At 41.0% G+C, this 17300-nt stretch overlaps 1 protein-coding gene across 1 annotated transcript; it reads right to left on the minus strand.

Annotated features, from left to right (window-relative positions):
- Nucleotides 1-1595: 1595 nt before the first annotated feature.
- LOC139564105 (sialoadhesin-like) lies at nt 1596-16758 on the minus strand. Its single transcript, XM_071383304.1, has 17 exons — nt 15317-16758; nt 14207-14310; nt 12734-13090; nt 12302-12607; nt 11946-12209; nt 11551-11835; nt 11220-11307; nt 10972-10990; nt 10559-10723; nt 6967-7024; nt 5494-5850; nt 5062-5367; nt 4700-4969; nt 4283-4594; nt 3798-3885; nt 3655-3724; nt 1596-3183 (listed from the first exon to the last, which is right to left on the minus strand). The coding sequence occupies exons 2-17, from the start codon at nt 14256-14258 to the stop codon at nt 2584-2586; spliced, it is 3597 nt and encodes a 1198-aa protein (XP_071239405.1). The 5' UTR covers nt 14259-14310; nt 15317-16758; the 3' UTR covers nt 1596-2583.
- Between the last annotated feature and the right edge of the window lie 542 nt (nt 16759-17300).

Below are 17300 nucleotides of genomic sequence, written 5' to 3' on the forward strand. Positions count from 1 at the left end.
TGTGGCAGGGTCTACAGTCAATCACGGATTACAAAAAGAAAACCAGCCCCGTCGCGGACCAGGATGTCTTGCTCCCAGACAGGCTAAACAACTTTTTTGCCCGCTTTGAGGACAATACAGTGCCACTGACACGGCCCCCTACCAAAACCTGCGGGCTCTCCTTCACTGCAGCCGAGGTGAGTAAAACATTTAAACGTGTTAACCCTCGCAAGGCTGCAGGCCCAGACGGCATTCCCAGCCGCGTCCTCAGAGCATGCGCAGACCAGCTGGCTGGTGTGTTTACGGACATATTCAATCAATCCTTATCCCAGTCTGCTGTTCCCACATGCTTCAAGAGGGCCACCATTGTTCCTGTTCCCAAGAAAGCTAAGGTAACTGAGCTAAACGACTACCGCCCCACAGCACTCACTTCCATCATCATGAAGTGCTTTGAGAGACTAGTCAAGGACCATATCACCTCCACCCCACCTGACACCCTAGACCCACTCCAATTTGCTTACCGACCCAATAGGTCCACAGACGACGCAATCGCAACCACACTGCACACTGCCCTAACCCATCTGGACAAGAGGAATACCTATGTGAGAATGCTGTTCATCGACTACAGCTCAGCATTTAACACCATAGTACCCTCCAAACTCGTCATCAACCCTCGACCCCGCCCTGTGCAACTGGGTACTGGACTTCCTGACGGGCCGCCCCCAGGTGGTGAGGGTAGGTAACAACATCTCCACCCCGCTGATCCTCAACACTGGGGCCCCACAAGGGTGCGTTCTGAGCCCTCTCCTGTACTCCCTGTTCACCCTCGACTGCGTGGCCATGCACGCCTCCAACTCAATCATCAAGTTTGCGGACGACACTACAGTGGTAGGCTTGATTACCAACAACGACGAGACGGCCTACAGGGAGGAGGTGAGGGACCTCGGAGTGTGGTGTCAGGAAAATAACCTCACACTCAACGTCAACAAAACAAAGGAGATGATTGTGGACTTCAGGAAATAGCAGAGGGAGCACCCCCCTATCCACATCGACGGGACAGTAGTGGAGAGGGTAGTAAGTTTTAAGTTCCTCGGCGTACAGATCACGGACAAACTGAATTGGTCCACCCACACAGACAGTGTTGTGAAGAAGGCACAGCAGCACCTCTTCAACCTCAGGAGGCTGAAGAAATTTGGCTTGTCACCAAAAGCACTCACAAACTACTACAGATGCACAATCGAGAGTATCCTGTCGGGCTGTATCACCGCCTGGTACGGCAACTGCTCCGCCCACAACCGTAAGGCTCTCCAGAGGGTAGTGATGTCTGCACAACGCATCACCGGGGCCAAACTACCTGCCCTCCAGGACACCTACACCACCCGATGTCACAGGAAGGCCATAAAGATCATCAAGGACAACAACCACCCGAGCCACTGCCTGTTCACCCCGCTATCATCCAGAAGGCGAGGTCAGTACAGGTGCATCAAAGCAGGGGCCGAGAGACAGCTTCTATCTCAAGGCTATCAGACTGTTAAACAGCCACCACTAACATTTAGTGGCTGCTGCCAACATACCGACTCAACTCCAGCCACTTTAATAATGGGAATTGATGGAAATTTATGTTTATTTATTTTATTTATTTCACCTTTATTTAACCAGGTAGGCAAATTGAGAACACGTTCTCATTTACAATTGCGACCTGGCCAAGATAAAGCAAAGCAGTTCGACACATACAACAACACATGGTTACACATGGAGTAAAACAAACATACAGTCAATAATACAGTGAAAAATAAGTCTATATACAATGTGAGCAAGTGAGGTAAGGGAGGTGAAAGGCAAACAAAATATATATATAAATAAATAAAAATATAAAAAAGGCCATGGTGGCGAAGTAAATACAATATAGCAAGTTAATAAAAAAATTAATAAAATAAAAAAACACTGGAATGGTTGGTTTGCAGTGGAAGGAAGTGCAAAGTAGAGATAGAAATAATGGGGTGCAAAGGAGCAAAATAAATAAATGAATACAGTAGGTAAAGAGGTAGTTGTTTGGGCTAAATTATATGTAAAAATATATCACTAGCCACTTTAAACAATGCCACTTAATATAATGTTTACATACCCTACATTACTCATCTCATATGTATATACTGTACTCTATATCATCTACTGCATCTTGCCATCTTTATGTAATACATGTATCACTAGCAACTTTAAACTATGCCACTTTATGTTTATATACCCTACATTACTCATCTCATATGTATATACTGTACTCTATACCATCTATTGCATCTTGCCTATGCCGTTCTGTACCATCACTCATTCATATATCTTTATGTACATATTCTTTATCCCTTTACACTTGTGTGTATAAGGTAGTAGGTGTGGAATTGTTAGGTTAGATTACTCGTTGGTTATTACTGTATTGTCGGAACTAGAAGCACAAGCATTTCGCTACACTCGCATTAACATCTGCTAACCATGTGTATGTGACAAATAAAGTTTGATTTGATTTGATTTGATTTTGATTTAAGCTTTCCTCCCTCTATACAGCAGCTTACTGTGCACTCTCCTACTCTTCCTCCTATCTAACTCAGGTTATCCATAATTTGCTTCAGATATGACCTGACCACGACATATGTTCCCATACATTTCCTCCTCTTCACCATTAGAGGAATCTTTCGGCTCAGAAAGCAGTGTCACCTCATCCACAGCGGTTTCTGCTGTGGTGTGCTGCTCAGATTCTCCCAGTGGGGCCTCTGGAGACTCCTGGACACTGAGGGCAGAATTAGTCACGCCCTGTAGCTCAGGCAGCGCAGAATCCTTTGCAACTTCTTCTTCCCCGTCACTCTCGTGCCCTGCCTGGGATTCTTCCAAGACTTTAGCTCCATGGTCTTCAGCGTGATCCCCCTGCTCCAGAGCAGGATTGGCCTCCTTCTTCTCAGCCCCTCCCTCGATACTACCTGTGGAGTGCAGGCGGATCACTGCGTACTCTGTCGTTTTGGAGGCGACTCCCCTGATCTCTCCCTCCCCCTCCCCCCGCTCGGCCACCTTGGCCTGGAGTTTGGATAAGTTCAAGTTGACGTAGTGGAGGAGGTCTGTGTCGTCAATTTCCCTGTCCACTGTCCTGTTGGGCCAGAGGGCCTCGTCCAGCATGGCTTTATTGGCATAGACATTGTCCTCCTCCTGAAAGAGGGACTGAGGGGTAAGCATCACATTAGAGGGGTTTATATGTTTATTGGCCAAGTTTTTTTATGTGGACTCCTATTAGCTGTAACTTCCTGGTGTCCACACAAAACAATGCAAAACAATCATATGAGCAAGTCAACCACTGGATAGGAAAGGGCTAGTTGTTAGCTTGTTGTTTAACATGAGATCCAGACAATATGGTTGCAAAAGACTTGATTACAGTAATGTACCACCGCAGCCTAAACTGACTTGAGTTCCTCTTCATGCACACGGTTGATTTTTGCATTTTCACAGCCAAGCTACCTCTTATCTTTCACTGCAACAAAAATACCAGTGCTGAAATGTGTGCGCCATCTAGGATGTGTAATAGGGTGTTCATGCACGCTCTTCTGTGAGATATGTATATCAACGCCTTTCCACATTGTTAGACTGTAAGCACATACACATGTGCAATGTCGGAATGTCAGTGTAGTTACTTACCTCATCAGTCACTATGAACTCTGCTGTGTCCTTCTGTCTTTTGTTTGGTGACTGCCTGGCTCTCCTATGCCTGAGAGCAAAACAACAGAGATGTTAAGATAATGGCGTCAAATACCAGTCCAGCCCCTGTGTCAGTCACTTACTTGCAGATGAGAAGCAGTGGGATGCATAGGAGCATCATCACTCCTGCCCCCACACCAGCCCCGATCAACAGAGAGAGAAGATGGAAACCTGTGCAATCACAACATAGCGCAAACAAATGAGGTGTAAAACAAGCGCCACAATTCCTTCTTAGTACTAAAAATCCTTCTTATTTGGCAATGTGAGAGCTTGGGACTATAAGGTTCTTGTTTCAAAAAGATGATTCTGAGATAATTGGCTTTAAAGTTCCGAACCGTCATTGGTTTGAATTGTGTCAGACATTTTTATTTTGTATTCTTTTGAACATGAATAGAGGTATTTTTTACTATATACGTAGAGAACATTAAACAGAACAAGGCTATGTCAATAATTACATTTGGACAAAAACAAAGATAGAACCTTATTGTACCAAGCTCTTGAATGGTTAGTGGGACCGGGGAACTGTTAGGAACTAATTCTGGTGTAGAGCAGGACAAATGTCTCCTACCTGTACCTTCATATGTTTTCATTGATGTTAAGTCAAATGAGAAGCTGTCAAAAACATCAAAGTTGGAGCTGAGGCAGACCAGACTCGGTATTTCCTCTTCCTGTGATTGGTGGATGGTGAGGGAGCTCCTCAGGCCTGCTCGGCCTATTGGTTCCTCCCTGATGATGGTGTTTGTGGAGTGATTGACAGGCTCTCCAGCCAGTTGCCACACCAGTGTGGGAGCAGGGTTTCCATAGCTATCACAGAAACATCTGATCTGAGATGTATCTGAAATCCTGATGCAGTGAGAGGTGTTCAGGATCTCTGAAGCAACTACAGCGAACAGACAGGGAGGACACGATTATTCTTAATAGTTCATTCAGATTAATGAGTGATTGTGATTCATAATCAGTAGAATAAATACTATACAGTACATACACGTTACATTGATACTGATGGCTTCAGAGGTCTGCAGTCCATGGACATTCTGAGCCTCACAGTTGTACTGTTCATTTGAAAGCCTGGTCACATTGAAGATGTTGAGGTCCTTATCAGACCCGACAATGTCCTTCTCACTTCCCTCAACTCTGTACCAGGTGTAGTTCTTCACTGCTGGGTTGGCATTGCTGCTGCAAGTCAGAGTCACAGAGCTGCCCTCTGCCACTGAACCAGAGGGACTGACTGACACTGAGGTGTTCTTGGGAGAGTCTGAGGGAGAGTGCACAGACAGTTGTCAAATTCTATAGAAATAATTAACTTACCATACATGAATCAAACTTACCATGCATGAATCAACTTACAAAGAACAGCGACTGTCAGATAAGTGTTGGATGATTTATCACTCTTGCCAGCTTGTCGTTTGTACAGCGCAGTGCAGGAGATATTCTCTCCATGGTGGACATGTGAAGCGGTAAAGTTCAGGAGAGAAGTTATGACTCGATTCGGAGTCTCCTGCAAATCCTCCACACTGTCACTCAATGTGGGGGTCCATGTCAGAGTTGGAGGGAGTGAGGGACAGGGGGCTGCAGCAGAGCAGATCAAATTCACTGTGGTCCCCTCCATCACATTTACTGTTTCTGGACTTAGAGTGGGTTTGGATGGATTTTCTGATGGAATAAAAAAAATAACTTTTATAACATGAGCAGTGCATTAAATATAGCCAGTTCAAACCTGCAACTTAAATGAACACTACACACACAACACAAAACTAGCATATTCTAATGATACTCTACCTTTTACGTAAATTGTGACACGTTCTGGAAAACTATAACTCAGAGCATTGTCACATTCAATTCTGAATGAAAAGTAGTCATTGAAAAAAGATAAGTCATTCAGGATTGTGGTGCATTCCTTCTGCTGCAAGTTCCCAGTTAGATTCCCTTGAATGGTGTTAAAGCCTGTTCCTGTGAGACTAGAATCAAACACGTTTCCTCCTGTCCATCCTTTCCTCCATATTCCTTTACATGAAGTTGTGAGGAACGACTCAAATCCAGATCGCAGTGTAAATGAGCAGGGAATTGCCACACAAGATCCACTCAGAGCCTTTATATTCTGAGGCATCAGAGCTGCAAAGTCTAGGCACAGAACACCTGAAATACACACAACCAAAAATTAGACTGGGTGTTAGGTCATTTTCAACTTCACTAGGGTGTTGTTTTTTCCTACAAACCGTAAAAGAATATGTTGGCTAGTTATTTAGCGATGTGCAGAATAATCTGGCTAGCATTTTGGGGGGATGTAGCAATGCTAGTAGACATGGATTGTATGAACTATCCTTTTAAAGGCCCAGCGCAAACGTTTTTATCTCAATATCAAATTATTTCTGGGTAACAATAAAGCAATTTTTATTTATTTATTTCTCAAGCAAGAATTGTGCTAGGACTGTCTGGGAGTGGGGAAGGGCACATAATGGTGCATTAACCACAGTGTGGCTCAATCCACCTGAGCAGAGAAGGGATATGTAACCTTAAAACTAAGTTATTGGCAGAGAGGTTTGAAACGCTCTTTGTATTTGTCTATTAACTTTACCCCCCTGGTGATGTCACTAGGCAAGACAAAACTCCACCCATGCACAACCTGCTGATTAGAAGGTCCTGTATTTCAACCAGCCACTCTCGGGAAATAACACCGATCACATTATTACAGCGTTAGTTTCATCAGCTGTTGTATAAATATGATTCTAAACACAGGAAAAACTGAGTGTTGACTGCGCTGGGCTGTTAATAAGGATCAGAACACTAATCATGTTTCCATCCACAGTTTATATGCGAGTAAAGTCATACCGTATAACAACAAAAAATCATGATGGCAGTAGCTAGGTTTACATCCAATCGGCGACAGATTTTCATGTGAATATTCTAAAATCCGATAAAGAAAAAATGTGCATTTTCCCACCAGTGGTGTGTTTCCACCAAATAGACTTGTTGTGGATAAAAATCAGTGCATGATGACATAGTGCACACAAAATGTACATTTTTGCTTAAATTTTTATGTACCAAATCAAAATCTAAAGTTCATAGTGTTTCCATCGCATTTTCAACTCATATTTTCTTTATGCAGATTTTTTAATATTTACTTGAATATTCCCATCCCGTCAATTGGATGGGAACCGAGCTACAGATAACCTATCAAACGTAAATGGTAAAGTACAATGGGAGACGCAAGAAAGCAGTTCATCAGACCCAGCGTTTCCCACAGCGACCCACCTTGCAGCAGACCACCAATGAGGATGAGTCTTTCAGCTCCTGTGATGTGCATGATTCTCTGTATCAGAAAGGGTCAGATGAGCTCACCTGATATGAAACACTGTCTGGACAGACAGACAGACATACACGTTCAGTACAGAGGCAGCAGACACACTTCATTACATTGTCTTCATATTTTAAAACATAAAACCAACAGTGAAAATAACTTTTAATTAAAGTTAAACACATCAAAATGTTGACATTTTAGTTTTGATTTGTCATTAATGGAATGATTCACACAGATTTTGATTGTAGGGAACTGAAACAACATTGACCCTATTCTCCACAAGACAGTGTGAGTTTTCTTGCTTTTTATTGGACATGTTGGCTACATTACAAACATTTGTATCATAATGAGATTTGAATCATAGTAACATGAACATATTTCTCACATAAATATAGAATAAAAAATACATTATTTCATTATACCCTGAAGCCAATGAAGCTGTGTTGATTCTGAGTAAGTATAAATACCTAAATTGAGCATAATAAAGTCAAACAGGTTCATATTTTGGGTGTAGATTCATTTCCATTGAAAATACCGACCAATACAAATTAATGATGTGTAAAGAGCTGTGAGCTGATTAGGTTGATATTTGTGCAAATGTAGATGCAGCCTACACCTGACCCACTAAAGAAAATGTAGATGTAGCCTACACCTGACCCACTAAAGAAAATGTAGATGTAGCCTACACCTGACCCACTAAAGAAAATGTAGATGTAGCCTACACCTGACCCACTAAAGAAAATGTAGATGTAGCCTACACCTGACCCACTAAAGAAAATGTAGATGTAGCCTACACCTGACCCACTAAAGAAAATGTAGATGTAGCCTACACCTGACCCACTAAAGAAAATGTAGATGTAGCCTACACCTGACCCACTAAAGAAAATGTAGCCTAGTTGAACTTGACAATATCTACAATCGATTTTAAATAGATGCTATCAATATCTGAAATGTGTTCCCAAATCCAACTCATCCCAAAATATCAACACGTGGGGACACATGTACATAAACTTTAAAATGCTTCTCCACATTACAAAATTGGGACAGTCACATGAATTACCATAACAGAAATAGTACAAACAGAAATAGTGTCTTTGACCTCTTACCAGTATTCACGCAATGGTCATCTGTTCAAATCCAATGCACAATTCAGGCTTTATAAATGACACCTGAAGTGCTGTCTGTTGTCTAGCTGCCTGTCACTGCAGACATTCAGAAGAAGTGGCACTGCTGTTTGCGAGACACAGAATTTTCCTTCATTGAATAAGTGTCAACCCACAAGCGCTAGCCTTCATCTGTAGTATCAAATGATTTTCAGATTTTCTTTTTAATCATATTTACTAGTGAAATATATCAAGCTTCACAAGGAAGGCAACATCCTATGATTCCAGATGAAATACATGCAGTGACCTGTAAATTACACAGAAAGCCCCTTGCAATATTTCTCTTTATTTCTCTTTTTATTTTTAATTGTAATTTTAAAGGAATACAGCCAACTGAAATTCATACAGAGATTTAAATCCACAAATGTAATGATATAGTTTCAAGTCTATTTTTACAGCGAGTTCCAGTTTAATGGGGCAATAACTGCTCAAGACATCTGTGGCTGAAGGAAATGACACGTTTGATATGTTGCATAACTTGTTACTTTCCATAGTTACTACTCAATGGGCTACCATTCAAAGAAGAAGTAAAAGCAAACTTTATGTGGATATCATAAACGTACAATTCAAAGGGCTTGGAAAGAGAGAAATTACATGAAGAAATTAATAAAAGTATCTTTGATGATGAATTTATGTAAATGTTACTCTACACAATATATTAACCCTTCAGTGTTGATAGGGAGACGCTGGAAAGTACTCTCAGTGTCCCCAGCCAAGGTCGGCACTGAATCTTGCTCAGACAGTCTGTCTGTTATTCAAATAAGGTTTATAGACATATTGTACAGACTATGATCATACATAATTCTAATCAATTTCATTTTCATACGATTAGACGGCTTCTGGGTTGAGGGTGGACTATTCTAGTCATTCATATAAATTCCATCAACACTATCGCCCTGTAGCACTCACATTTGTAGTCATGAAATGCTTTCAAGGGCTGGTCATAGCTCACATCAACACCGTCATCCCAGACACCATTGACACACTCCAATTCGCATACTGCATTAACAGATTTGTGCACGGGGGCATTGTCATACTGAAGCAGGAAAGGGCCTTCCCCAAACTGTTGCCACAAAGTTGAACAGAATCGTCTAGATTGTCATTGTATGCTGTAGCTTTACGATTTCCCTTCAATGCAACTAAGAGGCCTAGCCCGAACCATGATAAACAGCCCCAGACCATTATTCCTCCTCCACCAAACTTTACAGTTCGCACTATGCATTGGGTCTTTTAGCATTCTCCTGGCATATGCTAAACCCAGATTCGTCCGTTGGACTGCCAGATGATGAAGCTTGATTCATCACTCCAGAGAATGCGTTTCCACGCCGAGCTTTACACCACTTCAGTCAACGCTTGGCATTGCGCATGGTGATATTAGAATTGTGTGCTGCTGCTCAGCCATGGAAACCCGACAAACAGTTATTGTGCTCACGTTGCTTCCAGAGGTAGTTTGGAACTTGGTAGTGAGTGTTGCAACCAAGGACAAACACTTTATACACGCTACGTGCTTCAGCACTCTGCGGTCCCGTTCTGTGAGCTTGTGTGGCCTACCACCTTGTGGATGAGCCGTTGTTGCTCCTAGATGTTTCCACTTCACAAAATAACAGCACTTACAGTTGACCAGGGCGAGTTAGAACAGAAGTCATGCGGGGAGGGTAAAGCAAAGGGCAGGGTCACGTGAAAATATTTCTTTGGTTTTTAATGACATCCCGTCTCCCCCAATAATTTTTTACAGTCCCTTACTGTCATGTGTGCATACATTTTACATACGTTTTGTCCCGGGAACCAAACCCACTATCCTGGTGCCATGCTGTACCAACTGAGCTGCATAGGACCACAAGTGAAGAACTATCTAGTACATTTAACCAATTAACCATCATCATCCTAATAATCATCAAGAAATGAATACATGTGATATGATTACAAAATGAATATACAAATGTGCAATAAAATCTGAAATACAGAAGAACTGAAAGAGACATAAAGGGTGGAAATGGATGGTAAAACCAAAATATTTGGAGATGACAAAGTGAAAAGCTTGATTTAAGCTTGTTATTTTCATGTATCTGATAGATTAAAACGATTCTGATGAGGTCTATTACCACGTTCCCTGTATTCACGTCTCTCAGGTAGAGCCGAAACCGTGAATCCAGAGTTACCCTCATGGTGTTACTGCCGCTGTCCCCTCTGCAGTGTTCACATATCACTACTACTGGTCTCTCTCTGTGCTTCTCTGCTGCCACACTCTTTCCTCTGACACACACACACACACACACACACATCACAAACACATGCACGTTCACACACACACACACACACAAACACACACACAGACGTGCGCACACACACACATACACACACACATACATGTTATGTGTGGTCAAATAAATGCTACTTGTATACACAATTCCAAAAGTGATAAAACTGCAGGGACTTTTTTGGACATGCAAATCACTAGTACTAGCCTAAAGAGTGCTCTCACCTGTATGACCTCATAAGTAGAGGTCACGTTTGAGATCTGTAGTGTGGCGTATGTGTCACCTACTGCCTGTTGGCAGACATGGGGACATGTCACACAGTAAGTGCCTCACACATAATACAGTATTTATTAGCAAAAGCACAATAAAAAGAAGACACAAGACGATTACCATGTTATTTCCAGGTAATTACAATAAGTTACCTAGTACTGTCTTCATAATTTGTACAAACAAAAAGAAATGACCAAGTATTATTATGTGATTTCTAGGTAATTCCAAAGTATTTTCTGTACTGTGAGATAAAGTGCTACCGACATACCTTCAGTCCTCTGGATAATCTGATAGTGAATAGAGATGAAGACAAAGATTAGAACGGAAATATTGAAAGTGAAATATTACCATATGGATATATTAATCTCTCATTGACAGACTACCAATGACCAAATTACGCTAGATTTTAGTTCTGGGTTAACCAAGATTATATAAAAGACTATTTCTGAAGAATGTCCATGAAATAATGAAATACAAGATTCTACTTGCTTAGCAATTACAGTAAATCCATTTTACCTGATATATTTATAGACTCCGAAGATGACTGTTAGAATCCACAGGACAATGACCACTCCACAGATTATGGATGGAACTGATGTTACTGCTACAAGACATGTTTGAGTTACTTTGTTAGTTGCCAAGTCCACTTTCTCTATACTTTTTGAATGTTTACCAATAGTCTTTGTAATGAATTTATACAGGTAATAGCATAATCGTTAAATTGTAGAATTGCTTAAAGTAACATTAATTTCATCTTCATTAATTGAATTGTTTAATTATACACAACAATCTGTTTAATCTATGATGGAAATTAAGTACAATTTCATTGTTACAGCAGTAGGCCTACCTGTAGTTGTGGAGGGGCAATGGTGAAAATACAGAAAGATGTTGGACCTGTCTTTGCCATAGCTATTTTGCGCTTCACAGGAGAACAGTCCACTCTCACTGATATCCTGCAGAACCAGAAACGGAGATCTAGACTCCATTGGGACCCTCTTGCTCTCATTGACTCTGTACCAGGTGTAGGTCTTCACTGGTGGGTTGGCATTGCTGCTGCAAGTCAGAGTCAAAGAGCTGACCCCTCCTACTGAACCAGATGTAAGGACTGACACAGAGGTGTTCTTGGGAGGGGCTGGGGAAAAGAAACAATAGATATTGTATGTCAAGAGTCAATATAGTGTGTGTTATGATACTGTCTGTAGTTGAAACTATTGTTCATATTTGGTTTCATTGTGTACATACACATTCCATCTAGTTGAATGGCAGATGAGTTCTCGGTTCCATGGTCATTGATGGCTTCACAGTAGAAATAACTGTTGTCTGCTGGTAACTGGACAGTTAGCATTCTGCTAGCCCCCACTGTTGAAACCTGCTCTCCAATAACTCTGTACCAGTTGTAGCGCCCCACTGCTGGGTTAGCATTGCTGCTGCAAGTCAGAGTCACAGAGCTGCCCTCTGCCACTGAACCAGAGGGACTGACTGACACTGAGGTGTTCTTGGGAGAGTCTGAGGGAGAGTGCACAGAAAGTTGTCAAATTCTATAGAAATAATTAACTTACCATACATGAATCAAACTTACCATGCATGAATCAACTTACAAAGAACAGTGACTGTCAGATATGTTTTGGATGATTTATCACTCTTGCCAGCTTGTCGTTTGTACAGCGCAGTGCAGGAGATATTCTCTCCATGGTGGACATGTGAAGCGGTAAAGTTCAGGAGAGAAGTTATGACTCGATTCGGAGTCTCCTGCAAATCCTCCACACTGTCAGTCAATGTGGGGGTCCATGTCAGAGTTGGAGGGAGTGAGGGACAGGGGGCTGCAGCAGAGCAGATCAAATTCACTGTGGTCCCCTCCATCACATTTACTGTTTCTGGACTTAGAGTGGGTTTGGATGGATTTTCTGATGGAATAAAAAAAATAACTTTTATAACATGAGCAGTGCATTAAATATAGCCAGTTCAAACCTGCAACTTAAATGAACACTACACACACAACACAAAACTAGCATATTCTAATGATACTCTACCTTTTACGTAAATTGTGACACGTTCTGGAAAACTATAACTCAGAGCATTGTCACATTCAATTCTGAATGAAAAGTAGTCATTGAAAAAAGATAAGTCATTCAGGATTGTGGTGCATTCCTTCTGCTGCAAGTTCCCAGTTAGATTCCCTTGAATGGTGTTAAAGCCTGTTCCTGTGAGACTAGAATCAAACACGTTTCCTCCTGTCCATCCTTTCCTCCATATTCCTTTACATGAAGTTGTGAGGAACGACTCAAATCCAGATCGCAGTGTAAATGAGCAGGGAATGGCCACACAAGATCCACTCAGAGCCTTTATATTCTGAGGCATCAGAGCTGCAAAGTCTAGGCACAGAACACCTGAAATACACACAACCAAAAATTAGACTGGGTGTTAGGTCATTTTCAACTTCACTAGGGTGTTGTTTTTTCCTACAAACCGTAAAAGAATATGTTGGCTAGTTATTTAGCGATGTGCAGAATAATCTGGCTAGCATTTTGGGGGGATGTAGCAATGCTAGTAGACATGGATTGTATGAACTATCCTTTTAAAGGCCCAGCGCAAACGTTTTTATCTCAATATCAAATTATTTCTGGGTAACAATAAAGCAATTTTTATTTATTTATTTCTCAAGCAAGAATTGTGCTAGGACTGTCTGGGAGTGGGGAAGGGCACATAATGGTGCATTAACCACAGTGTGGCTCAATCCACCTGAGCAGAGAAGGGATATGTAACCTTAAAACTAAGTTATTGGCAGAGAGGTTTGAAACGCTCTTTGTATTTGTCTATTAACTTTACCCCCCTGGTGATGTCACTAGGCAAGACAAAACTCCACCCATGCACAACCTGCTGATTAGAAGGTCCTGTATTTCAACCAGCCACTCTCGGGAAATAACACCGATCACATTATTACAGCGTTAGTTTCATCAGCTGTTGTATAAATATGATTCTAAACACAGGAAAAACTGAGTGTTGACTGCGCTGGGCTGTTAATAAGGATCAGAACACTAATCATGTTTCCATCCACAGTTTATATGCGAGTAAAGTCATACCGTATAACAACAAAAAATCATGATGGCAGTAGCTAGGTTTACATCCAATCGGCGACAGATTTTCATGTGAATATTCTAAAATCCGATAAAGAAAAAATTTGCATTTTCCCACCAGTGGTGTGTTTCCACCAAATAGACTTGTTGTGGATAAAAATCAGTGCATGATGACATAGTGCACACAAAATGTACATTTTTGCTTAAATTTTTATGTACCAAATCAAAATCTAAAGTTCATAGTGTTTCCATCGCATTTTCAACTCATATTTTCTTTATGCAGATTTTTTAATATTTACTTGAATATTCCCATCCCGTCAATTGGATGGGAACCGAGCTACAGATAACCTATCAAACGTAAATGGTAAAGTACAATGGGAGACGCAAGAAAGCAGTTCATCAGACCCAGCGTTTCCCACAGCGACCCACCTTGCAGCAGACCACCAATGAGGATGAGTCTTTCAGCTCCTGTGATGTGCATGATTCTCTGTATCAGAAAGGGTCAGATGAGCTCACCTGATATGAAACACTGTCTGGACAGACAGACAGACATACACGTTCAGTACAGAGGCAGCAGACACACTTCATTACATTGTCTTCATATTTTAAAACATAAAACCAACAGTGAAAATAACTTTTAAATAAAGTTAAACACATCAAAATGTTGACATTTTAGTTTTGATTTGTCATTAATAGAATGATTCGCACAGATTTTGATTGTAGGGAACTGAAACAACATTGACCCTATTCTCCACAAGACAGTGTGAGTGTTCTTGCTTTTTATTGGACATGTTGGCTACATTACAAACATTTGTATCATAATGAGATTTGAATCAAAGTAACATGAACATATTTCTCACATAAATATAGAATAAAAAATACATTATTTCATTATACCCTGAAGCCAATGAAGCTGTGTTGATTCTGAGTAAGTATAAATACCTAAATGAAGCATAATAAAGTCAAACAGGTTCATATTTTGGGTGTAGATTCATTTCCATTGAAAATACTGACCAATACAAATTAATGAAGTGTAAAGTTGATATTGTTGATATTTGTGCAAATGTAGATGTAGCCTACACCTGACCCACTAAAGAAAATGTAGATGTAGCCTACACCTGACCCACTAAAGAAAATGTAGATGTAGCCTACACCTGACCCACTAAAGAAAATGTAGATGTAGCCTACACCTGACCCACTAAAGAAAATGTAGATGTAGCCTACACCTGACCCACTAAAGAAAATGTAGATGTAACCTACACCTGACCCACTAAAGAAAATGTAGATGTAGCCTACTACACCTGACCCACTAAAGAAAATGTAGCCTGGTTGAACTTGACAATATCTACAATCGATTTTAATTAGATGCTATCAATATCTGAAATGTGTTCCCAAATCCAACTCATCCCAAAATATCAACACGTGGGGACACATGTACATACATTTTAAAATGCTTCTCCACATTACAAAATTGGGACAGTCACATTAATTACCATAACAGAAATAGTACAAACAGAAATAGTGTCTTCGACCTCTTACCAGTATTCACGCAATGGTCATCTGTTCAAATCCAATGCACAATTCAGGCTTTATAAATGACACCTGAAGTGCTGTCTGTTGTCTAGCTGCCTGTCACTGCAGACATTCAGAAGAAGTGGCACTGCTGTTTGCGAGACACAGCATTTTCCTTCATTGAATAAGTGTCAACCCACAAGCGCTAGCCTTCATCTGTAGTATCAAATGATTTTCAGATTTTCTTTTTAATCATATTTACTAGTGAAATATATCAAGCTTCACAAGGAAGGCAACATCCTATGATTCCAGATGAAATACATGCAGACAATTAACCCAGTGACCTGTAAATTACACAGAAAGCCCCTTGCAATATTTCTCTTTATTTCTCTTTTAATTTTTAATTTTAATTTTAAAGGAATACAGCCAACTGAAATTCATACAGAGATTTAAATCCACAAATGTAATGATATAGTTTCAAGTCTATTTTTACAGCGAGTTCCAGTTTAATGGGGCAATAACTGCTCAAGACATCTTTGGCTGCAGGAAATGACACGTTTGATATGTTGCATAACTTGTTACTTTCCATAGTTACTACTCAATGGGCTACCATTCAAAGAAGAAGTAAAAGCAAACTTTATGTGGATATGATAAACGTACAATTCAAAGGGCTTGGAAAGAGAGAAATTACATGAAGAAATTAATAAAAGTATCTTTGATGATGAATTTATGTAAATGTTACTCTACACAATATATTAACCCTTCAGTGTTGATAGGGAGACGCTGGAAAGTACTCTCAGTGTCCCCAGCCAAGGTCGGCACTGAATCTTGCTCAGACAGTCTGTCTGTTATTCAAATAAGGTTTATAGACATATTGTACAGACTATGATCATACATAATTCTAATCAATTTCATTTTCATACGATTAGACGGCTTCTGGGTTGAGGGTGGACTATTCTAGTCATTCATATAAATTCCATCAACACTATCGCCCTGTAGCACTCACATTTGTAGTCATGAAATGCTTTCAAGGGCTGGTCATAGCTCACATCAACACCGTCATCCCAGACACCATGGACACACTCCAATTCGCATACTGCATTAACAGATTTGTGCACGGGGGCATTGTCATACTGAAGCAGGAAAGGGCCTTCCCCAAACTGTTGCCACAAAGTTGAACAGAATCGTCTAGATTGTCATTGTATGCTGTAGCTTTACGATTTCCCTTCAATGCAACTAAGAGGCCTAGCCCGAACCATGATAAACAGCCCCAGACCATTATTCCTCCTCCACCAAACTTTACAGTTGGCACTATGCATTGGGTCATTTAGCATTCTCCTGGCATATGCTAAACCCAGATTCGTCCGTTGGACTGCCAGATGATGAAGCTTGATTCATCACTCCAGAGAATGCGTTTCCACGCCGAGCTTTACACCACTTCAGTCAACGCTTGGCATTGCGCATGGTGATATTAGAATTATGTGCTGCTGCTCAGCCATGGAAACCCGACAAACAGTTATTGTGCTCACGTTGCTTCCAGAGGTAGTTTGGAACTTGGTAGTGAGTGTTGCAACCAAGGACAAATGTTTTTTACACGCTACGTGCTTCAGCACTCTGCGGTCCCGTTCTGTGAGCTTGTGTGGCCTACCACCTTGTGGCTGAGACGTTTTTGCTCCTAGATGTTTCCACTTCACAAAATAACAGCACTTACAGTTGACCAGGGCGAGTTAGAACAGAAGTCGCGCAGGGAGGGTAAAGCAAAGGGCAGGGTCACGGGAAAATGTTTATTTGTTATAGTTTTTAATGACATCCCGTCTCCCCCAATACTTTTTTTTACAGTCCCTTACTGTCATGTGTGCATACATGTTAGATACGGTTTGTCCCGGGAACCAAACCCACTATCCTGGTGCCATGCTGTACCAACTGAGCTGCATAGGACCACAAGTGAAGAACTATCTAGCACAATTAACCAATTACTCATCATCATCCTAATCATCATCAAGAAATGAAT

Source organism: Salvelinus alpinus, chromosome 35 (assembly GCF_045679555.1).
Source record: "Salvelinus alpinus chromosome 35, SLU_Salpinus.1, whole genome shotgun sequence".
NCBI classification, from domain to species: Eukaryota; Metazoa; Chordata; class Actinopteri; order Salmoniformes; family Salmonidae; genus Salvelinus; species Salvelinus alpinus.

Coding starts and splice junctions, on each gene's coding strand:
- LOC139564105 (XM_071383304.1), bottom strand. CDS start 14,258: ATGCACATCACAGGAGCTGAAAGACTCATCCTCATTGGTGGTCTGCTG. Junction 5,851..6,966: donor CATTGGTGGTCTGCTGCAAG/GTGGGTCGCTGT, acceptor TGTGTATTTCAG/GTGTTCTGTGCCTAGACTTT. Junction 3,184..3,654: donor AGTTCATAGTGACTGATGAG/GTAAGTAACTAC, acceptor CTTACCCCTCAG/TCCCTCTTTCAGGAGGAGGA.